We start from the raw sequence: 18,948 nt of genomic DNA, 5'->3' as shown, positions 1-18,948 counted from the left end.
TGGGCTGGCTTTACGCCCACGGCCCTATCAGAGACAATGCACAACGTGTTTTGGACGTAATATGGTCTGTGTTTACATTAGGAAGCATCGCTGACACTCAGAGCTAACCTGTACTGGAGAGAGTATGTGTAAAAAAGCAGAAAATAAAAAAAGGAACTCACCTTGTGGTAAACCCGCAAGAGAAAAAGCATTTGAGCTCCATACTGTTTCAAAAATAATCCTTGATGTGGTTTAGAACAGGATATGGCGTTTAATCACGGCAGCGTTTAGCTGAGTATCTCTGTACAATTTTGAGCAGGAACAAGCTCCACCACCTCCTTTTTCAAGCTAAGGACCCCAAATCAGCAGTTCTCTAACAGGGCTGAAACAGAGGGATATGAGGGATGTCTAAATTGCATGATCTGTTTGGTATTTTGAGCAAAACACATCATAGATATGTTTTTTATTTTATTTATATATCTGAGACCCATAATATATGACTAAAAATAGCATGATAGGAGATCTTTAAAGTGACACTATATAACTAAACCTATATCATGTCACATGTTGCAAAATACATTTAACAACACACAGAATGCAGCATGCATGAAAACAGTTTCCTTATACCCAGGCATGAGCTAATGGCCTCCTCAGCATTGATTGAGCATTCAATATTAATTTCCGTAACGATCGTCACGCTGGGTTTTCTAAATGCTGTGAACTCTCTCACATGACTTTAATGTCCTTTCACAGCAAGTCACTCCACATAAGTTGGACTATAAATGTGCAGAGTGACGGGCTCTGAGGCGTCTGACTGTGCAGACATTTCTATCATTGCCGAGTGGCCAAATGCACCCAGCTTTTTTAAAAGCAACAGTTATAAGGGTGGCTGGGGTGTTGGAAGAAGGGGTTGTTTCCTAGTGCGAGTTATCACACAGAATGTTGCTCTCTTTCTGCAACCATGGCCTCTTTCTTTCCTTCTTTCTCCCTCTCTGCCCCTGTCTTTTTGTTTATTCATTTTTATTTGATTTGATTTGCATCAAATCCACTAGCAGGTTTCATTTTCTTCTATACCTCTTGTGGTTTGTAGCCAGGCAAATTGATATGGTTGTGATTTTTATAGAATACTAATGATGCTTCTGACTCTTTCTAAATTATATATATATTTCTTTAATGTGTTCGCCACATCACATTTCAATCAAATTTTCGAGATAGAAATCCATTTGCAATGTTTCATTTTCCTATTTCTTTAACTGACCATTTTATAATCTAACTGCAGCTTAAAAAAAAAAAAAAAGTGATTTAATTTTTCCATAATCACGCAGCCCTACTGGCTATCTGATCTCTTCCAGTTCTCACACTGGTTCTGGAGGGCGGGGTCTGGGTGGAGCACTATTTAACAAAGTCTCACAGTGAGGCTGATGTTGGTGTTCCCCTTCTCTTTTCCCCTTTTCTCTTACTCTATCTACAAGGACGGGCTGCCACATTGATGCCACTCCGGCTGGCCAGCACTGTCAGCGTTGCCATGGCGATGTGTATCCGAGTGTGTGTGTGGAAGGAGACGCACGTACTTGGACACGCCCTGGTTTCTATCTTGTTGTGTGGAGGAAGGACTTGACTTAACTTGATTAGGGGGCTTTGTCTAGACAAGGCTGGCGTCCTTGTGGCTTTTAGTGATGCTGAAGGAGAGATGTGTCATCCTCGTCTTTAACTGCTGGACACTTTTGTTGCATCCACCAATCCTTTTTCATCTTTTTCCCTTCCCCTTAGTGTGTTTTCAAGTTCCTTCTCCCAACTTTCAACCCTACTTATTTTGAGATTTTTGTTTTCTTTCTTTCCTTTTCCTCTGCAGCTCTAACCCCTTCCTAAGTCTTCATGACTCGCTTCGATGTATTAAGCATATTAATAGTGGGTTGTGTGGAGACAAATGTGCTACTGTCTTTCTCCCCCGCATTAGTCCTGCTGATTTGAAATCTATTCTCCCTGCTGATACAGTGTGGGTGGTCTGACTGGGATTCATTATCTTGTCCGTGTGTGTCCGCGCACGCACACTGGAGAGATGAATCAGAGTTTGTCTGCGTGTGTGAATTAGTTTGAGAGAGAGGGGAAGAAACTCTTGGGGTGTGAGAGTCGGCATGTGTGTGTGTCACATCACATTCACCCACTGTACTGTGTGTGGTTTTCATGGCTGTGTGATCTCGCTCATTAGGCAGATTGGCGTGGACGAGATGACAGGAGAGCGTTGCGGCCTTGGCATGAGAGCCGAGGCTCGTCTGATGCCCGTTTGCATCAATCCTGTGTGGCACCTGTCACCCAGAGACACACACACACACACTGACGGGCTGAGATACTCTGACACTGTGTGTGTGAGCGTGTTTGTATCGAAGTCACAGACCCCGTGGCAAAGCTCACAGTGGAGAAATTGATTTTTTTTTGTTGTGCCACTTGATACACATCATTTTTTTAATCTATGGTGCTTGCTGCCAAACTCTGATGTATCTTCATCTCTCTCTCTCTCTCTCTCTCTCTCTCTCTCTCTCTCTCTTCCTTTGCCCTATTACTGTCTTTGTGTCTGTGAACTGTGTCACTGCGACAAGTTGGATGCCTTCCCAGGATGCTGTAATCAGCTGATTGGGATTCCCCTCCATGTCATAATGTTCCAAGAGAATATTTTTTTTAAGCTTACCCTATTTTACCTTTAAATACAACTTTTTAGACAGTGAAAGAGATTTCTGCAATGCCACATACTGTACTGTTCTTGGATTCATATGGCATAATGGTAACCAATATTAACAAGTGACCCCTTTGCAACCATAAAAAGGCTTGACTAGGACTAATTGCTTTTCATCTCAAGCAGTGTTTCTCACCTTACAGTATGACCTCGACACCTTTCTCATGCAAAAAAAATAGTGTGTGTGTACTGGTGTTCCTTCCCTCTGGCCATTGCCGCTGTGTTTTCACACTACTGTACATAATAACTTATAATCTTTAAGTCTAATAAACATCATAATAGCCCAAACGTGATGTCTTAGAATACAATAACTTATTTTGTTCGACGAAAAAAACTCCAAATGATGGTAAATTTGAGAAGGTGTTATCAGACAACATTTGAATAGTTTTTTCTATTCCTGCTTGTAAAATGACGATAAACGATTAATCATACCAATATACCCATCCATTCTTCCACTTATGGTATTCAGTCCTAATCACTATAGAGTGGCGAAGTCCCTCCCTTTCCGGTGGACCTCCATGGGACCTTATTTCGGAAAAATTATGTATTGAAGTCAATGGAGAGAGAAAGATTATCTTTCGATCCCGTTTGAATTGTGCCACGAATTACACATATGATGTTTGTCAATTTAAAAGATAATTTTGCAAGTATCAAACAAGTATGAGAGCACTCTCATAATAACGTAACACAATCAGAGACTGGATATATCCCCCCCCCACTCTCTCTGGTCGCTGAAATGGGGAATTGAAATTACGGGCCAAAAGTTGTATTTACAAGTATTACAAGTATTAAAAGTAAGCAGAGGACACCAAACCAACTGAGACCCGTCTGTCCGCCACACCTACACACTATACCACACACACACCTACAGTACACACTGTACCACACACCTACAGCTCCTAAAGCATAATCAGGCTACAGCCGTTGTGTATTTTATTATGTGAAGCACTAAATGGTCTTAGAAAAATATCGACTCTTTGTTTGTAGATATCTACTAAACTACAGCATACAAATAAAGAGAGTAATGTAGGCCTGTTATACTGAGTGATATATATTTTACACACTGCTCTGCTTTCTGCACGGACCTCACTGCTGTTCTCACAGTAAACATCGCGTCGCGATGAAAGCAGTTTCTAAAATAATATCCAGGGGATGCATGCAGAGCTGTCATTGGCTGAGATAAGTCCGGCCGTGCGTAACGCCTCCACCGTTCCCGGAAATGCGTCCGCGGAGGAGCCGTGGAGGACCCATCAGTGTATCCTCGGTTATAGCTCCTCCAGAGAGCCTCCTCGATGCTCGGTCCTCGATGTGCATTTAGAGAAATTAGATGTCCTTCAACATGGCGCGCTGAAATCCATTTCCGGGTCACTACCGGAGGACCGAGGAGTCGAGGAGGGGAAATTAGAGTATTGAGAAACCTCTAGAGTGTTGGTGGAAAAGATACATTATGTGGAAGTGTATCTTTTTCTTTCTGCGTTGGTGCTCATGTCACAATCAGTGGCAAAGTATCATCGAGTACAAGACCCCTTCTGATACGATGATTACAGGTTATCACCTCAGCAGCCCCCACCCTATAATTACTTTCAAAAGCACAGGCGGTTTCAGCCACCAGCGAGCCGATGACAGGGAGCCCCGCAGGGCATCGCCTGGCACCCCCCCCCCCCCACACACACACACACACACATACCCCTCACCACTCACTGCCAGATACTGGTTGATTTCGGTTTTTTAAAGCATCTACATGCCTCACAGGGAATATTTAGTTACTTATTTTCCATATTCAGTTCACACATCTTTTCCTCCATAAATTATTCATTTGTTTTAATTTCACATGTGTTAACCATGGGATCTGAATGGTGTGATTTCTTGATGCTGGCATGGCTGGACATCTTGGCAGAATTTATTACCAAGACAATCATTTTTCAATCCGCATTTTGGGATTTGTGACCACAGTGTTAAAAACGTACAATGGGTCGCATTTGCAGACCTAAAAAGTTCATTACTGAAACCAACCTGTTGTTTTTATTATTTCTGGACCTGAATTAACATCTTAATAAAAGTCTCACAACCCAATGTATAGCAGGAACCTTGAACCTATTAGCTGTTTGGCACCATGCATGCACAAACATACGTAGTAGTATAGTAAGCTACCTATAGTACCTGTACTATCCATTCCTTAATAAAAGCTATAAATGCTTTTACATAAACTGTGGAAACGTATTGAACCATTAGCTAACAAGCTTGCTAGCTGTTTTCCTTTATTTCAACTCTTATAACTTACATTTGTGTCAATTCAAAAAAAGTCTATATTGAGTCAATCTATGTATAATACTGAGATAAAAACGTCATAGTAAAGTTAAATTAAAAAGAAGCTTTTAGATGTATCGTGACTAGCCTAGTCTCCGCTCGCTAGTGTGTTAGCTGTTAGCTTGGTAGCTCCAGTATTGATCAACCCTAGAAAAGAGTCCCTACGTCAAAAAAAGTTAGAACCCTTTAGGCAGGATGAGCATGAGAATTTTGCTGAGCCACCTTATAGTGTGACCTGGCCCTTTAAAGTATTCTATACATGTTGTTCCCCACATGTCACTGTTATGTCACATAAGCCCTGCACCAACTGCTCAGTGCCAGCTGACAAAATGTAAATGTAAAGCACTGTCCTTGGATTCTTTCTCTCTTTCCCTAATTTCTTCAATTTTTCCTCTGATCACTCATTATTTTGTAATTTCTCAAGAGTGAAAACAGAATCTCATTGCACAAAACTAATTTGTAGAAGATTCATGAACACATGGACATTCTTATTTGAGCTTGTTACCATCCCTTAAGAGAAACACAAACAAACAAATAATTGTAGGTATTGGTAATATCCATATTTGTTGCAGTCACAAACACATTAGCCCTACCCCCAATGTCCCTCAGGCCATGATGCCCCTCATGACATACGGCTGACTGTGTGTGTGACCTCGAGAAAAACACATTGCCACAGAGATGGATCTTTTAACACTACAACAGTGATTTGTTTCAGTATTTAGCTGAAAATGGAGGACACCTTACCACACTTTTGATGTTGATGCTCATCAGTGGTGTCTGACCTGCACATCGATCCAGGGTGTGTGTGTTATGTGGGTCTGCATTCAAATCCCTATGGAAGGCTGTAATGGGGTTGTCAGTGTCACACAGCGGAACAGAACCAACCGACACAGTCAGGGAAAAAAACTTTGAGGCATTTATCTTGTCCCTCTTCCTCATCATGTTTCTACTCGGACACAATTCCCCTGGTGGGTTGGTCACTACATTGACTTTGCAGCTGATGGGCAAATGAAATACTGAATGTGAGCTTTCCTTGTTAGTTTACCATTCAGTGTGGGGGGGGGAATGTACCAATGCTTCCTGTATTGAGGTCATGATACCCTGGGACTTCTTGTTACTGATGTCAAGGAAACCAGCAGGACTAATCCATTAACGGCTATCCTCGGGGAGCACAGATCAGGCCTGAAAACATTGTCACCACATACTGTATCATTGGGATGTTTTGCTCTACAATACCAAAGGGAGACATTTAAAGCCCTGTCTAAAATCTATTTGTATTCATTCAACAATAGAAACTTGATAAAGGAGGCGCTACAATTGGGTTATGAAGGACAGAGATTGGACCCAAATGCAAACAGATGATGAAGCAGCAGGATTAGTTTTTTGTTATTGTTTTTTTTAACCCTTACAGGCATAAAGGATGTTGAATGGTCTTTTGTTTAGGAAGGTTCCTAACTGAGTGAAATTACGTGGAAACATTTAAGTGGCAGCCATGATAAGAGCTGGATTAAATGCTAAGGAAAGGTGCTTCAGTGCTCTCTTTCTTACAAGCGATTTTACAGCAATGAGTTTGGGAGAGCCACAGAGATGTGGGAGGTTGAGAGGATAACAAAAACATTTATATACTTGGCAGGGCATTGCTTTTCTACTTAGTTAAAGAGTACACTGAGTTTTTCTTGGTGGCAATTTTTCCCTAAAGAGACTCGTACTAACTATACAAAACGCCTCTTCCCTCGTAAATTGGCAATATGATTTTTGTTACAGAGGCTGTATTCCAAATTAAATACAACTTTTCTTTAAAACTCTTTTAACTTTTTGTATGTACTGTAGTTGCCCTTTATGAAGTTCATACTGTTGCATGCGGAATGCATACAAATGAAACACACTAGGTCATAAACTTTGACCCAATTGCTCATATACATGTGTTTCAGTCAGTAGCGCAAAAGTTCAACGAGCATCTTTTTCTGCTCTCTCTGCATCTCAGTCGACATATTGTCTGCTGTGCAGGGGATTGTGGGTCAGAAACGCCAGAATATGAAGCTGTCTTTCTTTTTGCAAAAGGCCACCAGAGGCAGTAAGACATCCTGGTATTTTTAGCATAATGTACATCTAATATAATCTATTTGGACATACAAAATATTCTTCCCGCTTACTAAATAGGATGATAGAATGTGAATTGGAATGCACCCCTTGATACGAGTATATAGGCTCTTCACTACCTCCTAGTAATCCCCTGTCTCACCCTGAGGTGTTTTGTTCTTAATTGTTTCTTTAATGCAGTTCATCTCGCAAAAGCACATGCACAAAGATGGGGCATACACACACACACACACACACACACACACACACACACACACACACACACACACACACACACACACACACACATTCACACATGTATGACTCATGCACCGCATCAATGTGACGTGCAGCCCACTCTCACTAGTGCTGCCTTTTTAATCAAACTAGATTGTTAGAGCATTAAGGCAGTAAGAGCTCATGCTGACAAACAGGTAAACAAATCGTTTACTGTGTGTCTGCCCCTAGAGGACCCAGGAGAGGATTTTGCCTTATTCCAGAAATATCAAATTAGATCATTCTGTTGTTGCCTCCCTAACCACTTTATTGCATACTTTTCACCACTGTAGATTTGGCGTGTGTTTTGAGGGCCAAAAAGTCAAAGAAATTGAAGTGTGTGTGTGTGTGTGTGTGTGTGTGTGTGTGTGTGTGTGTGTGTGTGTGTGTGTGTGTGTGTGTGTGTGTGTGTGTGTGTGTGTGTGTGTGTGTGTGTGTGTGTGTGTGTGTGTGTGTGTGTGTGTGTGTGTGTGTGTGTGTGTGTGTGTGTGTGTGTGTGTGTGTGTGTGTGTGTGTGTGTGTGTGTGTGTGTGTGTGTGTGTGTGTGTGTGTGTGTGTGTGTGTGTGTGTGTGTGTGTGTGTGTGTGTGTGTGTGGCCTAGCATTACTATACTTGTGGGGACTTAAATCTGTTTACACAGTCACGTGTGGGGACTCGCTTCCCTTATGGGGACAAATTGGAGGTCCCCATGAGGGGAATCATTAATTTTAGGGTGAAGACTTGGTTAGGGTAAGGGTTAGGGTTAGGCATGTGTTGGTTATGGTTAAGGTTAGGATAAGTCTCCAGGAAATGAATGTAAGTCAATGTAATGTCCCCTGAAGTGATGTATACATGGTATGCGTGTGTGTGTGTGCCTTTTACTTTTGTACAAACTTGACTCGTTTAAACTGTGTTTGTTCGCTGTGTGTGTTACAGCTACCATCATTTTAAACGAGCTAAATTGGACGGAGGCCTTGGAGGACATATTCCGGAAAAACAAAGAGGAAGATCCTACACTCCTCTGGCAGGTGTTTGGCTCTGCAACCGGATTGGCTCGATACTTCCCAGGTGAGCAGACAAGCAGCCAATGAGGTCAATCCAATAGCCTGCTGACCTTTCTGTGGTCAGTGATGGGGACAAATAAAAATCCCCTAAAAGTTCAATTTCAGCATACATGTATTTCAGAAAGATGCACGCAAAAACAACAATGTGTAGCTGATTTTCACACCATTCTTTCTTGTGACGTTTGGCTGAGAGGCAAATAATTCATGAATCTCTTATTGAAAAGCCTATAGGTCAATATGGTCATGACCATCTTTCATAATGTTAGGTTTTAAAAGCATGCACCTCTTAACCTCCTGTTCTTTCTTGTGAAGCACTTTTATTTCCGTGAAAGGTGCTATACTAAATAAACATATTATATTATTATTAAATGTCAGAAGAGTTCAATTATGAATTGTCTTCTTTAGGTTACTAAAAGGATTGCTTAAAATAAATAGTTTGACATTTTGTTTATCCCGTACGCTTACTAGCTAGATCACTCTTATATCTGTGCTCAAATGATCAAGATGGCCCCTGAAGGCAATTAGCTAGCTTAAGTTGAAGTCCTGGACTTTGGTTGCTGAACCATCATTAGTTACTATAATTAACTGTGAACCAGAAGTGAACAATGTTATATCTCAGTGTTGTGCACATGTATCAAAAGAGATATGTGTTAATTAGTGAGCTGTCAAGAGCTGTTTTTGTTAACAGTTGGCCAAGGCTAGCTTTTTCACCCTGCCAACAGTATTCATATTAAGCTAAGCTAATAGCCTTCTGGTTTTAATTGGACACAAAAATCCACCTCTTTGCTAAAAAGCAAATGGCATATTTCAAATAATTATTTTAAGATATAAGAAATCCAACAAACATATTAATTAACCAGAAATCTTGGTTTTATATAAAGTAAACATACTTACCTTGGCCAATTTTATTCCTGTGATATCCCAGCATCCCCTTGGATGGACTCGAGCACTTCAGCCAATAAGATCGACCTCTACGATGTGCGCAGGCGACCGTGGTGAGTGTATTGTGGGATGTGCATTTTTGTTTTGTGTCTCTAATCGCATCATTGTCCGTCATTTCTCTACTGTTTGTCAAGGGCTGACATATATAGCATTCAATCTACCTGTGTAATTGTCATATTAAACGTTCATCTGCTAAAACTCTATTCCATTAACATATTACACACAATACGCTATCTGTACAAAAAAAACACACACAGTTTAACAATCTCATCCAAGTCTCTGGCCAAAGCCAAAGCCACTTAAAGGTCCCATGACATGCTTTTCCGGTTATTACCCGTCCCCTTGTGTGTTATGAAGGTTGTTCTGCATGTAAACGGTCTGCAAAGTCACAAACCCTCAACGTACACCCTGTAGTAAGTAAAACTCTAACACAGAAAAGACCTGTCTATGCTGCCCCAGAACGCCTCGTTGGAGATTTCTATTTTTTCATTTTTTTCTTCCTGAGTATTGGTGACGTAACCATGCCCAGGTCCAAATGGACCAATCCGTGGAGCTCCTCACACACACACACTCACTCAGCCTTATCATTTCTCAGCCGCGGCTCCGTGGATCTCCACTCACAGTTCGCCACACACTCACGTGTGTGCTCAGGCTGAATTCCGCTGTGTCTCGCTGTCTCGCAGACCCCATGCAGCAACCAGGAAACAACACCAGTAATCCAGCTCACAAAAGGCTACCAAAACAAAAGCTTCACTAGTGTCCTAAACATTGTTTTAAATCTGGATAGAAGCCATCAATACACAAGTTTTAACCATGTCATGTCATGGTGTCATGACATTTCACAAGCCCCGAAAGCCTCTTCGGCTATTGTGCTCTCGAGCTCTGAACAAAGTTGCACAACAGTTTGTTTGTTTATTTTCTAAAATATGAACAGAAATGTCATTAAAGATTACAAAGGTATGGTTGATTTTACATCAAAATGATGTAGAGTGATATTTGTTTAGCTGAAAGAGTGATGAGAGTGCAATATGTACTGTCTCATCACTTTTTTAATGTGCTGAAGATTGTGTTCCTTAGTTTTGACAAAATAACTTCTTCATTATTATAATTGTTTGTGTGTTCCGCTGTATCCTACATTTGTGTTTAACATCCATGACCTTTACTGTGTGTTTTATTACTCACCAGGTATATTCAGGGGGCAGCGTCACCTAAGGACATGCTGATCCTGGTGGATGCGTGAGTGATTAATCTACAGTCAGATTTTGTTCTTTTATTTTGTGCCGGCAGGCTCTGATGCTAATTCTCAGACGGCGCTGTACTCATGGCTGCCTCAGAACTCAAATGACAAACAAAAAGCAGTCAGTGTATCAGGCGACTTCATCATTTACTGTACAGTCCAGTTGGTTCTTCCTGTGATGACTGATGAGTTACATTAAGAGTTAGAAGATGTTTAGGGAGCATTCCAGAGCCATATCTGTAACGACAGCAGTTCAGTTTTAGAGAACTTAAGATCATTTCTAAGAAACAAACAATATTAACTTTTTCAGATTTCCCAGAGTCCATTTCAAAACTGAAATAAGGGTTTTATTTCCCATATTTACCAAAGCCAAACATTTAAACCCCTTTCCAATTCAGGTTAAATAGAACTGCAAACCTACCAACAATGAACATAACATATTTTACGTCAATTCCACCAATTTGTGTGTAAAAAGAAGTGTACTTAAGGATAAGGAATTCAATATTCTATGTTGTATTTTAGTCAATGTGATGCTCTGAAAATAGTCAAACCAATAAGTAATTAATATTTTTAATTATTCACCACGACCAATATCACTTAATTTTTCTGAATATTTGTTGCTTGTTTCATTTTAAAAGACACTATAAATGAGAGTTTCAGGGCTAAATGACAAGCAATATTAGAAAAAAGAAATGTTGCCTACATTTGCAGCTCTTATTAAAGCTCTGGAAGTTGTCATCCAGGGGATTTATGAGGCTTATTGGATATTAAAAGCTGCCTCCGTTACTCTTTGGTGAAAATAACATCTCGTTCCTGTTTCTGTCCCTATGCCTTTATGTGTAAGAACAAATTAAGTTGCATTTTACAGATCCATTGGTGCATGGTCCCCATCTTGTTTAGCAATAATATATAGAATATTATTAAAGGAGCCTTCTCTTAATAATGAAGTGATATTTTTAGGGCTGTCAGTCGATTAAAATATTTAATCGCGATTAATCGCATGATTGTCCATAGTTAATCGCGATTAATCGCAAATTAATCGCACATTTTTGATCTGTTCTAAATGTACCTTAGAGGAATATTTTTCAAGTTTTTAATACTCTTATCAACATATGAGTGGACAAATATGCTTTATGCTAATGTTTATTATCATTTGAACAATGACAAATATTCTCATGAATATTAAACACAACAACCTCTGAACATTACAAATATTCGCCTCAATTCAACCTGGAACCTCTCATACAATACGTGTGTGTGTGTGTGTGTGTGTGTGTGTGTGTGTGTGTGTGTGTGTGTGTGTGTGTGTGTGTGTGTGTGTGTGTGTGTGTGTGTGTGTGTGTGTGTGTGTGTGTGTGTGTGTGTGTGTGTGTGTGTGTGTGTGTGTGTGTGTGTGTGTGTGTGTGTGTGTGTGTGTGTGTGTGTGTGTGTGTGTGTGTGTGTGTGTGTGTGTGTGTGTGTGTGTGTGTGTGTGTGTGTGTGTGTGTGTGTGTGTGTGTGTGTGTGGCCTAGCATTACTATACTTGTGCTGAGTGTGCTGACTTTTCGTACAATGTCCCACTGTCTGGCTACCAGTGGCGTTTTCTCCCGGAGGCCAAGGGAAGCCAGGCTTCCCCTGTTTTTTCGGATTGTAGTTATAATTTAAATAAATAAATACAAACACTTTGTTTTGTTTCGATAATTCTCCTTTGCTGTGTGTTGCTGCCGGCCCGGCTCTCCCCCATTCTCATTGAGTATTTTACAAAGAGTGAAACAAACAGCGCCCCTCTAGATGTTATGGTGAAACAGTAGATTGCACTCACTGTTGCGAGAGGAGGCCAGCCGAATCTAGCTTCCCTTGGTGAAAAAAAATGGAGGGATTGACCAATCAGATGAGGCCCACGTGATGCCCCTGCCAACCTGTGATTGGTCAGGGCCATGCCAAGGGAAGCTAGCCGCCTCTTGCTTCCCTTCAGAGGCGGCTGGCGGCTGGCGATTTGATTGGACACTGCCATCCAATCAAATCACATCAACATCAGTTTTAATACTGTAACTGTCATCACCGCCGTTAGAAATTATCAAGCAAATGAAGCATTATGGAGGGTGGAGATTTGGCGTACTTAATCAAACATAACTTTACTAAACTTCCGCTACAGCAGCAACTACAAATTAAATCAGATGACAGGCAAATGCCCGCACTCGAGCTGTGTGTACGCAGAGGAAAAAGGGAGAGAATCGGACGTTCAATGAGGACAATTATGTCCGCACGGAGTGGCTAACTGGAAGCGCTAAACTTCAGCGTCTAATTTGCTGGCCATGTCTTCTTTTTGACAAGGATTCGTGCTCCCTGAACAATCCTTGGGCAACTTCAGGATTCATCGACCTTGCCAACCTGTCACGGGCAATTGAGAGGCACGGTAAATCCAAAAATCACATAGATTGTGTGATTGTCTGCATACATTAATAAGTAAAATGCTTAAATTAATAAGGAGAGAGTTTCAGCTGGAGAGTGCGTGCGGACCTTTCGGTTAGATAACAGGCGTGTGCAAGTCCTGCATCTGTGTGATACCAATGTGTGTAAAATGATACCGGGTTCTGTAATCACTCATCTGGTTACGTTATTGACCACCCCCCGACCCAAAAAATGGGCTTCCCCTACATTTTTCCCCACGCCACGCTACTGCTGGCTACCTGCATAAAGTCAAGTGCTCGGCGCAGTTGTGTGGATAGAGCGCTCCTCTGTTTTCATTTAAACAGCTCCTTATATCCGTTAGCGCAGTTAGCTAGCACCAGATGCTAACAACAACAATGCACGTAAGGTCTCTCGCTCGCTCGGGCCACACATACACACACCCTCCCGGTCCTCCCAATAACCAGTCGGTGCCTGCCGGTGAGCGTGGAAGTGTGGTCTGCCACAAGCGGGCGGCAGGAGCGGGGCTGTCAGCATCAGCTTGTAGATGGTATTTTAAACTCGATGCGCTCTGAAACTACGGGGCGGCCGAGGAAAAAAAATACACATGCGTTAATCGCGTTAAAATAATTAGTGGCGTTATTTTTTGTTTTGTTATTAACGCGTTTTGTTATTTTGTTGTTATTGTCTCAGGGTTTCTTAACATTTAACAACCTAATAATGTGTCATACCCACTTAACGGGAAGAAACTCAGCTAACTGACAATATGAACAATTTTTAGCTAAACAATACACAACTCTAACACCAAGCCTCTGAATTTAGCACTAGCACTAAGTGAAAAAATGCTAACGCACTTAGCACAGACCTCACGGTAGAAATACTTTATTACTTATCAGATCTGTAGAAACAAGATATCAGATTAAAGCTGAGATTCCACAGATTCTAGAGGTATAAGTATCATCACTGAAAAACTCAGGGCATAGAAGGCAAACCCAGACAACACTCAACGTAGCTTTACGGGACCAAAACGGAAAATAAGTCTTACCTTTGCTGTTTTCTGATCAAAAGTTGTGTTCAATGGCATTAAAACGCATAAAATGTCTCTGTGTCACTTTGAAATGATTACTGATAATCCATCGTCATATTTATGGCAAAAAGCGTAGTTTTCAGAGCATAACATAGCTTTCGGTTTGGGCAAGCTGCATGCGCATCACTCTCACTCCACAATGGTAACGTGTATGTGGATTTAAGAACTTCCCCTTCGATTCTATTGGCTCTAACCGTTCAAAAGAGGTGTCAATCATCAAAATCGACCGAGGGGGGCCAGAGATATGGCAAATCCACCAAAATGACCCCAGAAGTGTTTTTGCTAAACCTCTCTAAAAAGGTCAAATTTCACTTGTTTTGCATCAATCTTGATACAGGGTACTTATTATATGTTATAGTTTGGATTCCTAAAGGTTTTTGTCTACTATCCCATCATTCAAGGGTGGTTTTCACTATACTGTAAGTAATGTGGTTTTTTTGGACGGACACTATAATTTACATTGTTTTACTATGTTCAATCTGAATTTACTTTAAAATAAAAAACATTCTATATTGATTCAGACTTTTCTACATCCAACTCACAGGTTTATCATTGCTTTGAGAAAAAAGATTATTAATTTACCCCTTTTTAGAAGTGAAGATATAGTAATTTTCGAGCCTGAGACCTGAAAAACTTAACAGGTTAATGTAATAAATGTTCCCATATCTAGCCTGCTTGTTAATGGAAGAAACTTGCAGTCACGAGGTCCCTGCCTTTCACGCGTGAATAGTTTATTTTCCTCTACTTGTGCAGAAGGCTTTACAGATGGCAATGTCAGTTGTTCAGTCTGTTCAACTTTTTGGCACATAGTAAGATATCTCGCCAACTTATTGCTATTTTTTTTAATATTCATGTTTTAGATACCCAGTGAAATCAGGTTCAGTTGTCTTGTACACAAGATATCAAAAGGCAAATGAACAGATGGTAATAGTCTTTCTTTAAAAAAATCGACTTAATGTTAATATATCCATTTTCTTATCTAGCTGTGCTTACAAAATAATAGAGAGAACCAGATGAAAAGTGTTTTTATACGTACTATGGTAAAAAAAACGTGTGGATAAAACACAGATCATCTTTGTTCCATACTGCAGGAGTGGCAGTGTATCTGGTCTCACCCTCATACTCATCAAAACGTCCGTCAACAAGATGCTGGAGACCCTTTCTGACGATGACTACGTGAACGTGGTCTACGTGAGTATTTTGCTATAAAAATACTTGCCTTTGTATCTCTTTAAGTAACTATTTTTCTTTTTCATAGTCCTTTCTATGAAGTTCTTATGATACTTTATAATTATGTATTGAAATTCCAGGTTTCTGAATGTTAATGTGGACGTATGTTTGGCTTGGCTGTTTGAGTAGCTTTACTCCAGCGTTTTGAGTCATTGGTTTAAACATGGCAGTGACCTTTTGAGTGACTTAATGTACCGCACATGGATGGATTGTTATTATGGCTTGGCAGGGATGCATGCATGCGTGTTTGCTCATTTGTGTCACTCAAAGTATCTTTGTGTACAGTATATATAGCCTATTTATGTATAGTAGATGAGTGTTAGTGACTGTGCATGTGTGTCTATGTATGAGTCAAGAACATCAGAGCCGAATTCATATATGTGTGCCGAATAGAGCAATAGAACCCTGAAATGCCACAAGATACGTCTGATAAATGAACGTGGGCTGTATTTGTGACCCATATTTGAATCAGTGGCATGAAATGGAAAAAGGCCCCTGTAGAAATCTCAGGCACCAAAGCATTTACTGACAAGGGGATTGAGGAAATATTCATCCATCATAATTTAAAGCTCTATTTCAGGCTTTATAAGTCAGATTCATACCTCCTCCCAATAGTAGGTGTGTGAAGAAAAATAACCGGTGGTACCAGTGGTTGTTTCTTTCTATTAGAAGAATAGTAGTAGTGTGGACGGGCCGTTACAGCTAGCAACCGCCTAGCTTAGCTTAAGATGGAAAATGTATTTGTGAAGAATTAGTGACCTTCAGAGCTGAGCGTAGTCAGATTTTGTCTGGACAGAGCACGGCTGGCTGTTTTCTTATCTGTGTCTTTATGCTAAGCTAGCGTGTATTTCTAGCTTTCTATATTTAGGCCCAATCACCCCCTACACCCTACCCCTAAACGCTCCCCCTCCGTTTGCGCATTCGCGCGGAGGGTCCGCCATATTAAGTGCTGTTCCAAAACGGTGTGGAGCGGTGTGGGCTATCAAGCCCTCAAACAGCGAGTCTGCAGCGGTGCTGATTTGAGACCAGTTGTCACTGTCACTACCCGATCTGTCCCCCTGCCCGATCTGTAGTGCGCATGTGCGAGATGGTCCGCCATATTGGACAACTCCGGACGGCAACCCAAGTAGGACTCTTGACACAGTGGCTTTTGGCAAAGGTAAAAAATAAAACTCGAGAGAGATGAGTCAGGGCTGCCAACATTTGAGTTCAGCTTGGAGTGAGATTTTTTTTTTGGTGAACCGAAAAAAGAAACGTTCATGTGTACAGTGTTACAAATGTATTGAACATGTACAAACTAGGGTTTTCCATTAATGTACCGGGCGCTACAGTGGAATACGCACATACACAGTGTACCCGCGACTCTTACAATGAAGGCTCGATAATCAGCTCACACCATATAAAATGGCATATAGTCTAGGTGTAAGCAGAGGTAAAGTGCTATTTTATAAGTGGGGGGGTCCTCACCTCCTATAGGGGGGTCCGGGGGCATGCTCCCCGGGAAGATTTTTGTTTTAAATATTGAAGTTAACTACATCAACCTGGTGCACTTTGAGAGCAAAATGAATTTATGGTAAACAGATTTTCTTTTTCTTTATGGATATTTTACAAATCACTCACCTTTTAAACTGTGTTCTTGTTTCAGTGATGGAGTTCACTCCGTCACGGAGGGGTAGGGTCGAGGGGGTGATTTGGGATTGGTCCTTAGGCTGCAGTCGAATAATCCAAAAATCAGCTCCTAAATCTCCTATTCCTTGACCTCTGAGTGAAACGTCACGGGGTTAAGGGATAGTGGATAGGAGAATTCAAAAGGACTTAGGAGAAGAGTGCTTTAGAGAATCGACTGCACTTTCACTATCCGACGTGTGTTTATGATGCGCCAGCGGACGTCATGAATGTACGTCTGCTGCTGCTGTAGGGAAACTATGGAAACTACAGTTTTCTATACAGCGGACTACAACATGGATGTTTAATAAGAACGAGGGACTACTGTAAACTCATCTAGAGACTCTGCACCGTGCTCTGATGCTGTTGTTTTATGCTTTATGAACGTGGACAACAGAGAAACACATTCTTCATGACCAAAGTTGGAATTGAAATAAAAAAGGAAAGTGAAACTTATGCTCGTCACCCTCTCCCTCCGGTCCACATTAATACAAATGATACGTATGATTGTATGAAAAGATCTTAAAATCAATACAAATGTATTTATTATAAACGTTAGTCCTTACCATCTATCCCTGTGTATATCACCATTCAAACATCTTTTAAAAGTTGAACAAACCCCACACAGCTCAGTAAAGACTGTGAGATGTTGACTTTATTTGATCATTTCAGTAAAAACTAACGTTCATATTTCTCTTTTTGATTATAATACTGATGAACGTTCAAAACAAAGCACTTTGGCAACTTACCACATACGTTTTTAAATGCTTAATAAGCACCGTAAACTTTCATGATATAATTTCTCCGTCATAATGGTGGTGTTCTTCTCATAGGGTAGGTCCCACACATAAAAGCGTCTTTTCTTACAAAATGTTACATCAGAAAACAACATTTCTTAAATCAATATATTTGTTTCTCATAAAAAAAACCTGTATATACCTCTAGCATACAGGTGGTTTGTCTGGCTGCAATCCTCAACTCCACCAATAATGCCCAATTTGCCAACTTTTAAAAACGATATACATTTATATGAAATATCTCACTTGAGTTGCTTGCATATTTGGCATACTGTGTACGTGCTTATTAGGATACACTGGCACTATTCTTATTTGCAACCCATGTTCTTAATGGGAGTGAATATTAATGCACTTTTCAGTTGGCTTTCTAGAGTTAATTACATTTCCTTTACTTCCTTTAATAAATGGTTTATGTTTGTGTTTGGAATATTCAATTTAGCTAAGTGAAAGGGCTTCAAGTTAATGAAATAAGGCAGCAATGTAATACGTTTATTGATTGCCTCAAGCTCAGTTCTTCCACAATAATGTTGAAGCTTTTTGAATGTAAAATCTGTTAATTAATGATTTCAGCCTTAATCCCTTCCATGAGGATATAACCTTTAACTGTTTGTATAGTGAATTCAAATGTAATGAATTAAAAGGGTTATCTGTTGGTCAATATATCTTAATGACCCTTATATGAGGATGTTGTGCTGAGGTGACACACAAAAACCAGAGAAAGCTAAAAACAATTCCATACAACTCTTTGTGTATGCATCGAAATGTATGCTGTTACAATGGAGAACAATTATCCTGACCATTTGAGATGTTTAGTATAAGAACACAGATATGAATAGCACACATACAGACAATGCTGTCCTGCTGAACATGTATCACTTTATCTAGCATATTTTAAGATGTGTACTATAAGGCAGATGAAGTTCAAACATACCATATGGGTGGGTGTGTGTAGGTGTACATCTTTTTAAAGGAAATGTCTTGGCAGTATTTGTCCCGTAACTTAGGCTTGGAAACATGTTGGAAACAGTCATTATGAGTGTATAAAGAGAAAAAGCAAAATAATGAACAGTAATTGTTTGAAAGTGTATCCTTAGCTTGTAGAGGCTGGCTAATGGGTTTATTGGCATCTTATATAATGGTGCTATAATCATTACAAGTACAATGAACATTCCATGTTGGTTAAGTG

The 18,948-nt window shown here is 40.4% G+C and overlaps 1 protein-coding gene across 3 annotated transcripts in view; it reads left to right on the top strand.

Annotated features, from left to right (window-relative positions):
* The window catches only part of LOC117537323 (voltage-dependent calcium channel subunit alpha-2/delta-1-like), a 118,542-nt gene that overhangs the window by 64,220 nt on the left and 35,374 nt on the right, over nt 1-18,948 (top strand). For all 3 annotated transcript variants that reach the window (XM_034202509.1, XM_034202508.1, XM_034202507.1), the window contains exons 7-10: nt 8,288-8,419; nt 9,341-9,410; nt 10,543-10,593; nt 15,162-15,261. In XM_034202509.1, coding sequence (XP_034058400.1) covers nt 8,288-8,419; nt 9,341-9,410; nt 10,543-10,593; nt 15,162-15,261 — 353 coding nt within the window. The remainder of the gene's footprint in view (nt 1-8,287; nt 8,420-9,340; nt 9,411-10,542; nt 10,594-15,161; nt 15,262-18,948) is intronic.

The sequence above is a fragment of the Gymnodraco acuticeps genome, unplaced genomic scaffold, assembly GCF_902827175.1.
Source record: "Gymnodraco acuticeps unplaced genomic scaffold, fGymAcu1.1, whole genome shotgun sequence".
Lineage (NCBI taxonomy): Eukaryota > Metazoa > Chordata > Actinopteri > Perciformes > Bathydraconidae > Gymnodraco > Gymnodraco acuticeps.
The sequence above is the reverse complement of the archived record's forward strand: the minus strand, read 5'-3'. Positions and strand labels throughout refer to the sequence as shown.